Below are 17,154 nucleotides of genomic sequence, written 5' to 3'. Positions count from 1 at the left end.
AGTCGTACAGTGTTCGGGGAGAGAATGGATATGAAAGCTAGCTGTTTTATATATTTTTATAAAGAGTTTTTCTTAAATGTGTAATATTATTTTCATGACACTTCAAAATAGGAATATCCAACTTGATTCTGTTGAGAATTGGAATCGGCCTATTCCCTGAATGGTTTTGAACATCGATTCAGGGTTCGGTTGGAAAAATAAATAAATAAATAAATAAAGAAAATGAAATTTGTGTGTGTAAATGTCAACGGACAATGATTTGTAGCAAACTTTAGCCCCGAACAGAATTTCAGATAAACCTCACTAAAATAATGTGCGATTCCGGATTTGGTTCCGGATGATCCGATCCATTTCGCCCCAGCACCAAGATGCGGACCGTTTGTGTCATGTTTAGGGTTTTCGTGTATATATAAGCGTTGCACTAACTCGACGCATCTTTGCGCTTTCGTAAAACCCTAGTGATTAGGGTTTTAGATCGATCCTCTCTTCCCGGTATCTTTGCTTCGTTTTCTTTTGTCTACGGTCGGTGAGCGTCTCTGTTCTTTCCAATCCCTCTTTAGTCATCCACTCTGCCGTTCGTTCTTGCAGATTGTAACATCTTATCGATTTTTTTTGAGGTTCTTTGTCTCCCATTTTTTGCACCGCAGCGATGGGAAAATCCAGCGAGAAATCGAACACCGTGGTATTTTTTTTCGATTATGCTATGCATTTTTTAATCATTGTTAGTGATTGTTTTCAAAACTTTAATCGATTATGTAAATTTGTTGGATCAGATTGCTGCCGCTCCTGCCGCAGTCGCTCCGCGGAAATCGTCAAAGAAAGGTTAGGGTTGCATTTTTTCCTTTGCGATTGCTTTCCTTCGATTTTAGGGCTTCTTCGGTAGATGGTATCTCAGAATGGGCTGCGGTCGCTTACAGGAAAGAGGGAGGCCGAGGAAGAGATCCAGAAACAAGCTAGCGCGAAGAAGTTGAAAGTTACGTACGTTGATGCGCCGAAGAAGAAGGTGGAAACTAGCTCCTCGGAGGATACTTCTTCGGAGTTGGAAGAAGAGGTATACGATGCTTGTGATGCTAGAATGATTTAGTCGCAGGTTGTATTGTTGGCGCTTAGAGATTGCTTTCATTTCATTTTATTTCGTTTTGGCATATGCTTGTCGCTATCTATTCTTTGGGTACGAATTTCCTATCGTTTAGGGTGGTGTCGATGTTATTGCAAAATTTGGAAATTGGTATTTTGAGAATGCATATGAATTAGCTGTTGGAAATGACGTACGCATCCGATATGCGATTATGAATGGATGATCAATCCGATACGAGTAACCAAATGCATTTTTGAATTTTCTCCTGGCATTATAATTTTTTTGTACACGAGGTTGGGGTTGATCATGCATATGATTCGTGGGATTGGGGTTGGTCATGCCTACGGTAAAAATGCCTATCATCGCAGTTCCCAACTAGTAACAATGCCTATCATCGCAGTTCCCAACTAGTAACAATGCCTATCATCGCAGTTCCCAACTACTCTTGATGTTTAAGACTCACGGTGGCGATTCATCACACACTTAAGGGTGTCGGTGTATCTTTCTGAAAATCACTGTGATAACCATCTATGACTATGAATGCCAAAAGGCATGACCATGCCATAGAAGAGTTTGTCCTTGCTTGCACAAGTACACAATTCTTGTAGTTCGTTCCTTCATTCGCATGTTGAAGGCGGTGAGTCTGATGTCAATCTCAAGGGACTTGTATGTTACATTGAGGAACAAGCATTTTCCTTGGGTCCTACCAGAAGCTGGGACCAGGAGTGAGAAAATCAAGCATATAAGGAGGAAAAGGAACTTTTGTCATTCGACTGGAGACAGAAACCCACTTCCAATATTAATGTACTGCCTTCAGTTGGGGTTATGATGAACACTTCCCCTCACTAGAAAAAAATTCCCAAAATCAAACCTGAGCAAAGCTTTGATGGATAGAAATGGGTCAGACTTAGTCTTGTTGAATGGAGATTGGGATGTGAAACTGTTTCCTCTCTGTCCAGACTATAGTGGTCCATGCCTTCCGCAAAGTCCATAAAAACCATGGGTTTGACCATTTCTTAGTTCCTACTGGTTGGTTCTCATAGCTCGCTTGAGTCCACCATAGGAGGACCTTGATAGCTCTCTCTCTCCATATATTGGTTGTTGCTTTGGGGTGAATATGTGGCATTTCTGTGAAATCAAAGATACATCTGTTCCTTTCTGTTTTAGATTATATGCTGACATTGGATGTTATGGTGGCTTTGACTCAATACACTGAAATCAGTTCAAGGTTTCTAACATGATTAACACCAAATTTACTCTTATTGATACTTACGGGCTTGACTAAACTTTAATAACTCTTGTATTTTCATGCTTTGTATTCATTATTGCACGTATAAACATGTGCAGTTGTATGACATTTATATTTGGTTCACTGGACACCATAGGAGGACCTTGATAGCTCTCTCTCTCCATATATTGGTTGTTGCTTTGGGGTGAATATGTAGCATTTCTGTGAAATCAAAGATACGTCTGTTCCTTTCTGTTTTAGATTATATGCTGACATTGGATGTTATGGTGGCTTTGACTCAATACACTGAAATCAGTTCAAGGTTTCTAACATGATTAACACCAAGTTTAGTCTTATTGATACTTACGGGCTTGACTAAACTTTAATAACTCTTGTATTTTCATGCTTTGTATTCATTATTGCACGTATAAACATGTGCAGTTGTATGACATTTATATTTGGTTCACTGGACACATTGAGCTTCTATAGATGTCTCTTTATTTAATGTTTCATTATTGGATTTATAAATTTTATTTTTTATAATCTCTGTAATGTAGGTTAAAATCTCTGTGAAAAAGGTTAAACCACCAGTCAAACCAGCAGCTAAAGAGGCCAGCAGTGAAGATTCATCTTCTGATGAGGTAAGTAACATTTAGTTCCTAGTTATGTCATGGTTTGCTGCTTTATGTGAGAAACATTCTGGTCCAAGTTCATTGCATCATCTGCTTTGAAGGATTGCAAGTCTGTGCTGTGCTTTAGATTTGCGTTGTTGCACCTGTGTAATTTAGTTACATGTTTTTATCTTCTGATTTGTATGTCTTAACCCTGTGCAAAATTTTCTAGGACATTAAACCTACAGTTAAAGCTGTTGCTCCAGTTAAGAAGGTACCTGTGCCAAAGAAGAAAGAGTCCAGCAGTAGTTCAGAAAGTGATTCAGATTCTGATGATGTATGTTTTATTTCAGTTTCTAATTGCCAACTGATTCTCTGTTTGTTAACAAAACTATATCGATATTTATTCTTTAACACAAGTTGGACTTTTGCTTTTTTAATTTTAAGAACAGTACCATTTAGACATGCATTATTACTTGAATTATGATTCCCCCTTTCTGCATGCATGTGAATGAGGGAGCAAGTTGGCTTTGGCCTATAAAAGGTGGACCCTGTTACATTGTTATGATCACGACTGGTTGCACTTTGTCTAGGGGGAAAAGTGGACCTGGTCATGTTGTTACAAGCTTGACTGGTTGTAAGTTGTCCATTGAGATGCTGAGCAAAGATGCCTTAGTCTTTTAGAGTGCTGTTATTCATGGTCATGTTTTACGTGTGAGAACCTCAATGGTGATGCTAGAGTCTAGACCCACATACCTTGGGTATTGCTACATGTTCAGTGACCAGAAAATTATTGGTTGACCTAAAATATGTGGGCTTTGCATCTCATTTAGAATATTTTTTTTGTGGAATCTGAAACTGCCAGTTATACTTTGTTGAATAGTTTGTTTTTATTTTTTTATTTTTTCTGATTTGTTAGTGGCCTTTAATTCGTATTATTTTCTGTCTGTGCAGGAACCCGTCATTAGAGCACCTCCTGTAAAGAAGTTGCCTGAAACTGCTTCAAAGAATGGGTCCTTGTCAGCTTCCAAACATAAAGATGAATCAAGTGATAGTTCGAGCTCAGATGATAGCTCAGATGAGGAGAAGGTATGCATTTTTGTTTATTCTAGTGAGGCAGAGAGATTCTATTGTCACAAATAAGCTACAGACATGCTGATAAAAGTGTTGCTTGTTTGGTCATAATTTTCGTATGTGTCACTATTTTTTGTTTTAACTTGATCAATAACTTGGTTATCGAGGAGATACTCTTTGCACAGGCAGCTGCTGTGAAAACAACTGTGCCTTCAAAGAATGGGCTTTCATCAGCCCCCAAACGTAAACGCGATACAAGTGATAGTTCAAGCACAGATAGTAGCTCTGATGAGGACAAAGTAAGCCACTTTGTTCCTGTTTATTTATTTTCTTATGAAGCATCTGTACTTGTATAGTGTTAATTCAATCAGGACAAATACTTTTATCTGCACAGGTAGGTGTACAAAAGGTGACTGTACCTCCTAAGAAGGTGCCATCAACAATTGCTTCAAAAAATGGGCCTGTGACAGCCCCCAAAAAGAAAGATGAATCAAGTGATAGTTCAAGTTCAGATAGCAGCTCAGATGAGGATGAGGTATGCCATACATACACTGCTGTTCATGTATCTGCCCATAAATCATCCATACTTGTATAGTGTTAATGTAATCAAGACAACACTTCTATATGCATAGCTAGGTGCAGGAAAGGTGGCTGTGCCTCCAAAGAAGGTGCCATCCACAATTGCTTCAAAGACTGGGCCTGCAACAGCCACCAAAAAGAAAGATGACTCAAGTGATAGCTCAAGTTCAGACAGCAGCTCGGATGAGGATGAGGTGTGTGTGTCTACAAACATGACAGTAAAAAAGAATATATGTATGATTGTTATAGCGGTTTAGTGATATCATGATCGTTGACGTGTCAAACAACATGCTGTTTGATCTTTTTCAGAAGCAGGTTGCCAAAGTTCCCATTCCAGGAAAGAAATTGCCACCTGCATCTAAGAAGAAAGCTGAATCAAGTGAGAGTTCAGACTCAGAAAGTGAGTCTGATGATGAAAATGTGAGTTGCTGTTTCTTGTGTTGCTGCAGTTAAATGATTTGTGTTAAGCTGTTCCCTGTCATCATTTTGCAGATGTTAATTTGGTCATTGAGAATACTTTGTGTGTTGCCTTTAGTAATCTTTATTATAAGTGGATATCATGGGATACTTTTAACTTACCACCCGTTTAACTTGTGCAGAAAACTGTGGCCAAAACTGATGCACCATCAAAGAAGGCTCCGGTCAAACAAGAGTCTAGTGAAAGTTCGGGGTCTTCTGATGATGAGTCAAAGGTTTTAAGCTTATTTGTTTTATGTTTCTGTAGGTTCTGGAAATTAAAAGGCTAAAAGCTGGTATTACTGAATGTGTCTTCTTGTATAAGTTGAGAAGATAAAAAGAAGATATATACTGGGCATTCTGATACTTTTTTTTTGGTTTATGCACATTGTGGCACCATCTTGATTATTAGTGTTGCTCTTTTCTAATGGTAATGCTTCTTTCAGGAGGGAGGCTCTTCTGAAAGTGATGAAGGACCTCCAACTAAAAAAATGAAAACTCCAGTTGGTTTTCTTGCTCTCTTCTTTGAAACAATGTATTTCTTCTGAACTGATGGTTTACCACTTTTTTCTTATAATTATTACTATCATTTCAGAACGTTCCAGCTTCAAACTTGGCAAAAAAGTCTGTTCAAGAGGACAGTAGCAGTGATGAAGACAGTTCAGATGAAAGTGAAGATAAGGATAAGAAGGTATTATTATTGTGTTATATAACATCTTCTGTCCTTACTGTGTCCATCTTTCAAATTTTTTCATGCCATTAACTTTTTGGCTTCCTTTCTTGTCTAAAATAGTCAATGACTTCCATTAACTGAGTCCTTGGTGTAAAAAAGTATCAAGATTGCAAAAGTACAGGTACCCCCCTATATGCACTATAACACATCAGAAGTTCATAATGAATCAAATTTAAGTGAAGAAATAAAAGGAGGGTAAGGGTCGGGGCCAAAAAAGCAGGCCGTGAGTAGTTCAGTTTTAAGACAAAAAGGGTGATATAGGATACGGGGAATCCCCAAGATGAGGGAGAAAGCCACGACATCCGAAAAATCATGCCGAATCGGATGGTATTTGCCAGGGAGGGACTTCAAGTTGTATATATGAGAGATCTAGCAAATAAGTTAGTATTTGGATGGCGTCTTAACTAGTAAAGGAATTTGTGTGTGGATCTATGTCACAGGGACTCTCCAACTAGGTGCCGCACATGCACTCGATGTGGTCAACCTGACCCTGGGTGCAGTTAACGCACCCAGGGTCATTTATGTACAATTTGTGGACTTTATATATATATATATATATATATATATATATATATATATATATATATATATATATATATATAATTTTTTATTTTTTTGCTGCACCCCTGCACCCAAGTTTTTTGAAAGTGCCGCACACCCGCCCCTGCCCCCGCACCCGCACCCGCACCCATGTGATATAGGTGTGGATGCCTTTGGTAAAGGAAACTTTTTTACACCAGATTTGGCTTCAAGCAGGGATTCAATTTTGGGGCCAAACGATAGTTGGTTTTGGGTTCGGATTATATCTATATTGGTTGCATACCCGGCTCTCCATTTTGTTCCCTATGAAATAATTCAGGTATATATGTCTGGCCATGTGACTTGGATAGAAAGAGAATCTCTACATTTACGAGTAAAATAGACAGTTCTTGCTGTTCTGGGGCTCCACGTCTCTCTCTCTCTCTGTTTCTCTACACACATACAAACAAACACAACGCAGCAACCCCCTCCAATATTTGTCTTCTGATGATATTGGTGGAGTTTTTTCTTGGAAGACTTTAAATTTACATGGTTTTTGCCAGAAAATTTTGATGTAAATTAAGGATTTTTAAAGTAAAAATGATGATAGTGGAGATTAAAACATTTAACAAATTCAAAAAATGAATTTATCAAAAGCTTCACAAAAATGCCCAATAATATGGGAGTATTTTGCACACATGATATTTTTCCTTTCTTGTTTTTGTTAAAACCTAAAGGAAACACAATATCATGAGATCCAGTGACTTGTGTTTGTGTGCTCGTGCACACATGTGATTTTTTATTTTTCAACTTCTCATGTTAAGAGTATATTTACCAGGGTTACCGGAAGCGCCTAGCTAAAAGGGGAAGCGCGCCTCGGAAGCGCGAAACATCGCGCTTCCGAAGCGTGGGGGGAAGCGTCCCCCTTTTTTGGGAAGCACACTTCCCTTTAATGGGGGATGCATTTCCCTTTAATGGGGGACACACTTCCCTTTAATGGGAAGCGCGCTTCCCATCACGCTCCCCCTCTCTTCCCCCAAGCTTCCCCTGTTTTTTTCAATTTTTTTGTATTTTTTATTTTTTATTTTTATTTTTTCACTTCCCCCTCGCTTCCGAGACGCTTCCTAGGTCGCTTCCGAGACACTTCCCGAATCGGTCCTAAGTGGTCCCACGCTTCCTAAAATTTTGAAAGTGCCTCGCTTCTCGCTCCCGCTTCCTCAACTGGCAACCATGATATTTACAGATGATAAGAAAAAATATAAATTTTACCAGAAGTTGAGCATATTTTTTTTAATTTGTAATATTTATTGTTGAGCTGATTTTTGGGCAAATAAAGTGCTCCCTTTTCTTCAATTTCAACTTTTTTTACCTGATATTTGTTATGCAAAAAATATAATTTTTTAAAGTCCAGTTCTTCAAGTGCCTGATGTCCCACACAATCTTTTGAATATAGTAATATACAGACCTACACCCCACTTTTTTTTGTTGTGCAAGACTGGACTGATTATATTTGTCTATGCAAACATGTAAATGAGATAATCTTCAGATATCAGTTTTGGCTGATTTTGTCCAGAAACCGAAATCAGTCTATTGTTTTGTTTAATTGTTTCCTATCCTTCCTGATATCGGCAAGCTACTCATCATAAACATTGATTGCATACTCTTCTCAATGTCTGTACCTTTCAAGGCAATTGTATTGTTTGGCCTCAAAAGTGGGTAACCTTAGTTTTTCAAGGCGGTAGGCGGTGCTTAGGCGGTGAGCCCCTAAAAAGACTAGGCAGACTGGTCAATACCCCAATTAATTTTATTTTTAAAATACACAAAATATGTCAAAAAAATTAAGAATAAATGAACAATTGAATAAGCAAACCATACAACTAACAATGTAAATAAACAATATACAAAAAATAAAATCATGTATACAAAAAATTTGACAACAATAGACATAAAATAAGCAATAGACAAATAAGAAGAAAAAATGAACAATTGAATAAACAAACCAAACAACTGAGAACTGACAATGTAAATAAAAGGCTACTACATAATTTAAACATGATTAAGACATAAAAGGCTACTAAACTATGTCACATGGGTGCGGGTGCGGGTGCGGGTGCGGCGCAATTTCAAAAATTTTGGACACGGGGACTCGGCTATATATATATTAAAATAAAAATAAAAATAAAAATAAATATATATATAAGACTCTGTCAAAGTTGTGCCCATTAGGGGACAGGTGATGAGTTGTGAAGGCATTCTGTACACTTTCTTCGTACAGGAATAATTCACTTTTGGGCACTTTCTTCATACACTGTAATAATTCACTTTCTTCGTACAGGAAAAAACCACAAAAACTTGAGTTGTGCCCATTCTGTACTTAAAACTTGAAAGTGTACAGGTTTTTTAGTTGTGATGGGTTTTTTTCCTTACAGCTGTAGCCCAGAAAATTAAAAAAAAAAAATTCAAAAATTTTTTTTTTCCAAAAAATGGACCAAAATGACCCTGGGTGCGTTGACCACACCCAGGGTCGGGTTGACCGAGTCCGAGCCGCACCCGTGTCCGCACCCGTGTCGGTGCGTGTCGACGCGGGTGCGGCGACCTTGGAGCCGAGTCCGTGTGACATAGCTACTAAATAAATTTCATCAGTCATAACCGAACTACTGATAGTTCATGATAACTAAAAACATCAAATTTAACCACCATCTCATAGGCTAATCTTCATCTCTAAACTATAAAGATCCTAAAACTAAACTATATAGGCCAAAATCTAGGACATAAAATCCTCATTGTTGCATCCAACTGGCTCCACTATCTCTTCATATTGATACCTTTTTTGCAAGTGAAGTTAATGGAGTTTGCTGTGGCGGGTCATCATCATCTTCAGAATTTGGGACAATGGTTGAAATTTCTTTTTCTTTGCGTTTTTGTGTGTATATATATATATATATATATATATATATATATATATATATAAAAACTTAGAAACAATCAACAGAAATATAACTCAAACAGTCAAATAGATTATATATGAATTACACACACATATATGAAGATCCTAAAACATAATATATATAATATAACTGAAATACAAGATTATCAGTTATATACTATGTCACAGGGATTCGGCTAGCAGGGTGACGCACCCGCGTCGACGCCGGTGCGGCACCGGGTGCGGTCAACCCGACCCTGGGTACGGTCAACACACACAGGGTCATTTTGGTCCAATTTTTCGGACTTAATTTTTTTAATATATGTCACAGTGATTCTCCAACTAGGTGCCGCACCCGCACACGATGCAGTCAACCTGACCATGGGTGCAGTCAATGCACCCAGGGTCATTTATGTCCAACTTTTGGACTTTATATACATATATATATATATATATATATATATTTGCCGCACCCCCGCACCCGGGTTTTTTGGAAGTGCCACATCCCCACACCTGCACCCATGTGACAGGTTATATATATAAAAAACCGAAAAACATAAACTATAGAAAAACAAAAAGGAAAAAAATAGGAAGAAGAAAAAAACAAAAAAGGAAGGAATAAGAGGAAGAAGAAAAAATGGAAAAAAGAAAGGAGAATAAAAAGGAAAGGGGGGGGGGGGAGAAGAAGAAGAAAACCGAGAGAGGGATGGAGACAGCAAACTGATAGAGAGAGAGAGAGATGAGCGTACCTTCTTCTTCTTGCTGAAACAAACAGAGAGAGAGAGATCTTCCCTTTATAATGGTTGACCAAGTGGTCAACTAAGTTAAGAAAAATTAGACAAAAATAGGCTTAAAGCCTAGGTGAGCTAGGCGGGACGCCTAGGCGGTAAAAAAGGTCCCTACCTCCCAAACCCAAAAGCCCGGGCGGTGGGGCTGTGTCGAGGTGTCGCCTTTGACAACCAAGTGGGTAACATCCACTAAAGTGTGCTTGTGTTGTGTGCTGCAAAAGCAAATAATGAATTACTGAAAGATCCCTTTTTAAGTAATGAAAACCCAAATTACCTTATTGTACTGCAGCCATATATGCCTTAGAATTCAAATAATGAAGAATGCGAAAGCTCCAGCTTGTCTCATCTTTAAATATTGGTTCGTCATTTGCAGTTGTTTCATTTTTTGTTGCTGATTACTGTATTCAGTTGAAGTGGCTGTTTAATGTTCTTGTTGCCATTTTTAGCTTGCAAAACTTGTGAAGAAGGAAAGCAGCAGTGATGTTATGAACTTAAAAGATAAAACTGAATAAAGTTTACAACTGCAGTGCTACATAACATTACCTTTTGACTTCTAAATACCAAAAACCCATTTGATATTTCATTTTTCTTTTGATAAGGGCATTGCCATCCCTAAATCAATTAGTCATCTTACTAAGTAAACTACTTGTAGTTATGAAGTTGAGAGTTTTATATTAAAGAACGGACTTGCAAATTGTTGGATGACCAAAAAAGAAAGAGAAAGAAGGGGGATATAATGTAGTATCATAAATCGATTTTATTCTATAATATCTTTAACTCTTTTTTATTAAGATTGCTATTTACTTTTTTTTTTGGAGCATATCATACTATTGGTCTAAAAACTAAAAAAATGGACTCTCAACTTCATCCTATCATGATTTTAAAGTAATTTTTTCTCAAAATCTAAAAATTATGGCTGCCAATATAGTGGAAGCACATGGAAAGTAAGTGGGGGGGGGGGCATGAGATAAAACACATGGAAATCCTGAGAGAGAGCACATGAGCAAAAGCGCTTGTAGTTATGAAGTTGAGACTTTTATATTAAAGAACGGACTTGCAAATTGTTGGATGACAAAAAAAGAAAGAGAAAGAAGGGGGATATAATGTAGTATCATAAATCAATTTTATTCTATAATATCTTTACTAAGTAAACTACTTGTAGTTATGAAGTTGAGAGTTTTATATTAAAGAACGGACTTGCAAATTGTTGGATGACCAAAAAAGAAAGAGAAAGAAGGGGGATATAATGTAGTATCATAAATCGATTTTATTCTATAATATCTTTAACTCTTTTTTATTAAGATTGCTATTTACTTTTTTTTTTTGGGAGCATATCATACTATTGGTCTAAAAACTAAAAAAATGGACTCAACTTCATCCTATCATGATTTTAAAGTAATTTTTTCTCAAAATCTAAAAATTATGGCTGCCAATATAGTGGAAGCACATGGAAAGTAAGTGGGGGGGGGGGGCATGAGATAAAACACATGGAAATCCTGAGAGAGAGCACATGAGAAAAAGCGCGAGGGATGTTCATAGGAATCATGTGGGAAGCATAAACAAAGCATGGTGGAAATGAGATTCCCATCAAGTTTTAAAAGCAAGGAGTACCATGCTTCTGAAGCGAGCTTCCCACCTGTGTCACAGGGACTCGGCCAACTAGGTGCGACGCTTGTGCGGGTGGGGCACCTGGTGTGGTCAACGCACCCAGGGTCATTTATGTCCAACTTTTGGACTTTATATGTATATAATTTTTTATATTTTTGCCGCCACCCCTGCACCCAAGTTTTTTGAAAGTGCCGTACACCCGCACCCATGTGACATAGCTTCTCACCTATTTAAGGACATTCTGGTAACTTTAGTTCATATTCTTGATGATTCATTTGGTTGTATCCTTTAAATTTAATATCATGGAATTGATTATATTTCTTCTTTTATTGTATACATTTTTGGCTGGCATAAGATCATTTCACTGGGTAAGAGAATAAAACTGGCCTGTTTACAAGTGATGGAGATTCATTAGATATTTAAGAAGAGACTTTTCTCTTCAAGTCAGAATATTTAATATCATTTGACTGTTTATAATCACAAGATATGTTACTCAATCACTGAATACCTGATCATGAGGTAACTGCTGAATTTGGTCTTGCTTGTTTTATTCCTTTACCATATATAACCATCAGGAAAATTTGAAGAGTCAAAATGATGTTGAGATGGAAGATGCCACACCTAAATCAAAGGCTAACCAAACTGCTCAAAAATCCGATAAAAAAGGGGTATCTAAATTCTCCAATCCTTTCTTCTAACCTTCTCTTCTTTTCAATTTACTTATTCATTTTCTAATTTATCTTGGACAGGAAAAGACACCAGTTATTCCTAAGACTCAGGCTCCTGGATCGAGGACACTGTTTGTTGGGAACTTGTCATTCTCTGTTGAAAGAGAGAATGTGTATGCTTTCTGTCATTGTGTTATTCAGTGTTTTTTTCATGTTAATTGTTTTACTTCCTTTTCAGTTTTTACACATCTATTTGCAAATGTTTAGGGAAGAATTCTTTAAGGAGGCTGGTGAAATTGTTGATGTCCGATTTGCGTCGAACCAAGATGGCCAATTCAGGGGCTTTGGACATGTTCAGTTTGCCACAGAATCTGCAGCTCAAAAGGTGATTCTTTTCCTTTTGAATTATATTATTTACTTTCATATCTTTATCTATAAGTTTTGTGGTTTTAATGTTCATGCTGCTGATGTAGGCATATCCTGGAATGCCTTCTTATTTACTAAATCTACAGGTTTAGATTAAGCAAAAAATGCCTCTGTTTTTTTTCAGGTGTTTAGGATGTTTAGAAAAATAATCTATTTAAGACATAAGAGATCCATTTATGTATCCTAAAGACCTGAAAAAAACATGGAGGCATTTCTGCTTAATGTGTGTGTTCTGGGGGGGGGGGTGGGGAGAATTGTTGAATGGTGGATCTTGTCCCTTGTTGTTCCATGTCTTTTGCTATTTGGGCTTTGATTGGAAGCCTTGCATTGAGATGGAAACACCATTTCCATGGTGTTGTTAAATGAGGATGGAGTTGGCAAAAAAAAAAAACACCTGAAAAAAACAGAGGCATTTGTTGCTTAATGTGTGTGTGTTCTGGTGTGTGTGTGTGTGGGGGGGGGGGTTGGGTTGGCGAGAATTGTTGAATGGTGGATCTTGTCCCTTGTTGTTCCATGTCTTTTGTTATTTGGGATTTGATTGGGAGCCTTGCATTGATGGAAACACCATTTCCATGGTGTTGTTAAATGAGGATGGAGTTGGCAGAAAAAAAAACATTTTTGAATGGTGTTGAATTGTGGTGTTGGGACTGCAAACATCATTCTAAATGCAGTGTTTTGGCAACACCATTGTTCCCAAACAGCAGAGAGCATGAGAACACTGGGGGAGAACTGCAACGTGTCAAGGCTCCTATCAGAGCCTTCTTGTTTGGCACTGATGGTTGGTCATCTGTAGTTTTCTAAGTGTAATCTTCTGTAGCTTGCCCTTGTTGACATATTATGTTCTCTTTACTTTCTCCGTGTAGGCTATGGAGCTGAATGGCAAAGAACTACTTGGACGTCCTGTTAGGCTTGATGTTGCTCTCGAAAGGGGTGAAAGGGGTGCATACACTCCAAGCAGCGGGTAAGGCATGAACTGACTCACTGGCCTTGCAAAAAGTAGCTTATTTTTCCTTGTTTGTTTTTCATAATCAAAACCGTCTTTTCCTCAATATCAATCTTTTGGGGTACCTATTCTCTTTTCACCAGTTCAGATTTAAAAATCTTTGTAATAAGGTTGCAGTTCCATAAATACCTTGTTTGTTTTTCATAATCAAAACCGTCTTTTCCTCAATATCAATCTTTTGGGGTACCTATTCTCTTTTCACCAGTTCAGATTTAAAAATCTTTGTAATAAGGTTGCAGTTCCATAAATACTTTGTGGTGTTTTTGTTTTCCAGAAAGATGTCATTACTGTTCTTTCAATCACCATATGCTAAAAAAAGCAAAAATTCATCGTGAGGTTTATAATTTTTATCACTTGTTATCAATAACAGCAAGGAGAGGTCTTTCCAGAAGCCAACAAATTCTCAAACCATATTTGTAAGAGGTTTTGATAAGTCTCTTGAGGAGGATCAGGTATTTATGACTCAAAAAGTGTTTTTTCTTGCACATGCTTTTTGATTGATTTATAATGATTCTCTTAATCCTTCCTAATGGCAGATTCGTAGCCATTTACAAGAACATTTTGGAGACTGTGGAGAGATTACTAGGATCTCTATCCCTAAGGATTATGAATCCGGTGTTGTTAAGGGGTAGGTTATTCATATTCCTATAAATATTTGTCTGTATTCGCTGATAAAACAAGAAACATAGAATTGATAGCTGATTGAAACAGAAATAATTGATGACTTATGTTATTTCTAGTCAGGCTTCTAACTATGATGACTAAAATTTTGCTCAGAAAGTAGATGAGTGATGTCCATGACAGGAATCTGGATGTACATTGCAGGCTGTCAACTGTCTTATGCTTTGGCTTGTGTCTGTTCTTATGTCTGATGTGGTTGCTAAAAATAAATATTTGAAAACTTGAGAGGACACGGGCCATTATCTTCTAGACCTTTCTACTACTTGCTATCTGTCCAAATGCCCATTAACAAGCTGTGTGTAATACTGTGGCTACTGAGTCATAGACTCATATGGGACTTCTAGTAGGTCATGCAACTGATTCTCTGGACTTCCTTTTGATATTAACTCTTTTTATGGGAAGTTCTGAAACTTCTCTGTGCATCTTCTCTCTTTTTCTTCATGGAAATTTACCCCTTGTAGTTGAAGTTCAATCAATGTGAAATTTGTTACCAACCTTCGGTTGTCAAATTGTTTGCAGGTTTGCATACGTAGACTTCTCATCTGGTGACAGCCTCTCAAAAGCTCTGGACCTTAGTGGTTCAGAGTTGGGTGATTACACTTTGACGGTGGATGTGGCAAATCCAAGAGGTGGTGATGGTGGGGGCAGGAGTGGTGGAAGAGGATATCAAGATAGTGGTGGTCGCAGCGGCGGCAGAGGTGGCACTCCTAGGGGTGGCCGTTTTGGTGGCCGTGGAGGTGGCAGAGGTCGTGGTAATCCTAATAAACCAAATCTGGCTGCTGCTGGAACAGGTAAGCTTTCCCAGCTTCTCAAATGCAGACCTGTTGTTAAGTAAAAGACCGATATGCATATGTTTGAGCCTTGAGACACAGTGTCACGTGGCAGATGTTGGCACCCCCTTTGATGCACAAGTACTATTGGTTGTGCATGTGGTGTGACCTTCATATCAGGTGAATGGTCAGTTTTAGACCTTGATTAACCCCTGGAAAAAAAACTCCTTTCACTGCCACCATTCTGGTATCATAATTTCCGAAACCCAGTGCCATGATGACTGGTCCCACCTTACGGTTTCAATCTGGAATGTGGTGCTGAATAATGCTATAATATGCAGTGGTTGTGATTCACTTAAGTGTATACAAACACTTTTTCCTGTATATGATAACTATTTTGTGTCAATTTGGATGCCCATATCAACGGGTGCATTTTTAGGTAGATGAGATGGTATCGTTCTGTTTAACACAATCGTTTACTAATTACTGCAAATCTTGGTTTTCATCTAATAATTTATGTGTTTTTTTACAATTACATTTTGTTGCAAATCTGGACTGTGCATCTTTTACCAATATAACAATTATTTCTTTATAATTTTTCGGTTCAGAGTATGTTCTAAATTCAACAAATCAAGATGAATCCATCTGTGCAGTTGAATTTATGCAAAAATTAATAAATGTACACTGTAAGTTGGTAGTTCACCAGGTTTTGGTGGCCTTGTGTGCGCCCATCTTGGAATTTGATTGGATGGTCAAAATAGCCCATAGATATGATCTACAAGGTTTATTTAATAAAAACAATATTTTGACCATGTGATTGTGATGTGTAAGGAGTTTAAAGGGATACAAACATCAACTGCTTGCAACGTACATATTGTTACAACTCAAAAAATTATGTTTTTGCTTCAAAAGAATACAATTTGACCCTGTTAAACAAATCATGTTGAACACATCTATGGTGTGACATTGCGGGGAAGCGGTTGTTGACCCTGAGTGTACACTCAGTCCACACCTTAACTTGCTAGTTGGATGACCGGTTAGATTCCAGCTAGACTTGCTAGTTGACATGCTGGGGTTTAAAAGTTGGTGTTCATTTGGTGGTACCTGAATGTGATTCCACAATTTGTAGTGGGTTTGGGTTATAGTCATAAAAGAGAGCCCGAACACAAAGCTTAGTCTAGTGGTTTTGTTAAGTATGTATTTCAAAGCATACAGAATACTTGGCTGAGTCATATTGGGTCGAATACCAACCAGAAAATGACAGCTGAGACCCATTTGATGGACTTGCCTGGTTTTCATTTGTCAAGGCTGTTGGCATTTGGGTTATTCCAGTATCGGTCTTAGATTGTTGCTGGAACATCTTTTTAATATTTTTTTTCTTATGGAGTGTCTAATGAGGCATGGGCATTATGCAGGAAAGAAGACAACCTTTGATGAGGACTGAACACAGCACCGGAAGCGTGGCACCGATCTTTTTTGGCGAGTTTTCCCCTCTTTTTAATGGTCTTGTGGAGTATTTGTTTTAAGCATACTGTAGGACTGGATTTTTTAGATGAATAGATGTTGAGCTCCCTTTCTGTTTTATCACATAATTTTTATATAACATGGAAATGTTGGATTCAAAACTTGGATAGTTTTTCCTCTGGTCACAGCATAATTGAATTGTAGTGTTACGTATTAAAAGCGGTGTAACCTTGAACTTAAAATACAGACTACAATTTAGAGAAAATGGAAACCATGAGACTGTTCTTTCTGGAAATCAGCGACCTTTTCTCTCCGTTTTATGAGGAGATTTACTAAGATCAGAAAACAAAGTTATGAAATTTCGATTGCGTTTGATGATGTGTGGGGCCCACGAAAAAAATTTGCCCAAATGAGTATGCGTGAGACAGCATCAGAGGTACGTTTATGGTGGGCTAATATTGGCTACCCTCGATTGTACCGTACTTGGTTATTTTATGACGTGGGGCTGCGATTGTACAGTACCCCGTTTTTTTGTGACGTGG

General features: G+C 37.8%; 1 protein-coding gene across 4 annotated transcripts; it reads left to right on the top strand.

Annotated features, from left to right (window-relative positions):
- Nucleotides 1-437: 437 nt before the first annotated feature.
- Nucleotides 438-16,907, top strand: LOC149813537 (uncharacterized). 4 transcript variants are annotated; one of them, XM_089992097.1, is made up of 22 exons: nt 438-526; nt 648-682; nt 774-822; nt 918-1,051; nt 2,864-2,947; nt 3,150-3,254; nt 3,872-4,006; nt 4,177-4,290; nt 4,386-4,526; nt 4,624-4,764; nt 4,880-4,990; nt 5,170-5,262; nt 5,473-5,529; nt 5,622-5,717; nt 12,176-12,268; nt 12,350-12,441; nt 12,536-12,653; nt 13,558-13,655; nt 14,068-14,149; nt 14,234-14,325; nt 14,898-15,169; nt 16,564-16,907. In XM_089992097.1, the coding sequence occupies exons 2-22, from the start codon at nt 650-652 to the stop codon at nt 16,590-16,592; spliced, it is 2,169 nt and encodes a 722-aa protein (XP_089848223.1). In that variant the 5' UTR covers nt 438-526; nt 648-649; the 3' UTR covers nt 16,593-16,907. The 4 variants fall into 4 exon arrangements, with proteins under 4 accessions (XP_089848223.1, XP_089848222.1, XP_089848224.1 ...); XM_089992096.1 differs by having other exon boundaries at nt 440-682; XM_089992098.1 differs by lacking the exon at nt 5,170-5,262 and having other exon boundaries at nt 440-682.
- The last annotated feature ends 247 nt before the right edge of the window (nt 16,908-17,154 follow it).

This window comes from Nuphar pumila, chromosome 16 (assembly GCF_984573655.1).
Source record: "Nuphar pumila chromosome 16, dmNupPumi1.hap1.1, whole genome shotgun sequence".
NCBI lineage: Eukaryota > Viridiplantae > Streptophyta > Magnoliopsida > Nymphaeales > Nymphaeaceae > Nuphar > Nuphar pumila.
Note: the sequence above shows the minus strand (reverse complement) of the source record. Positions and strands in the feature narration are given on the sequence as shown.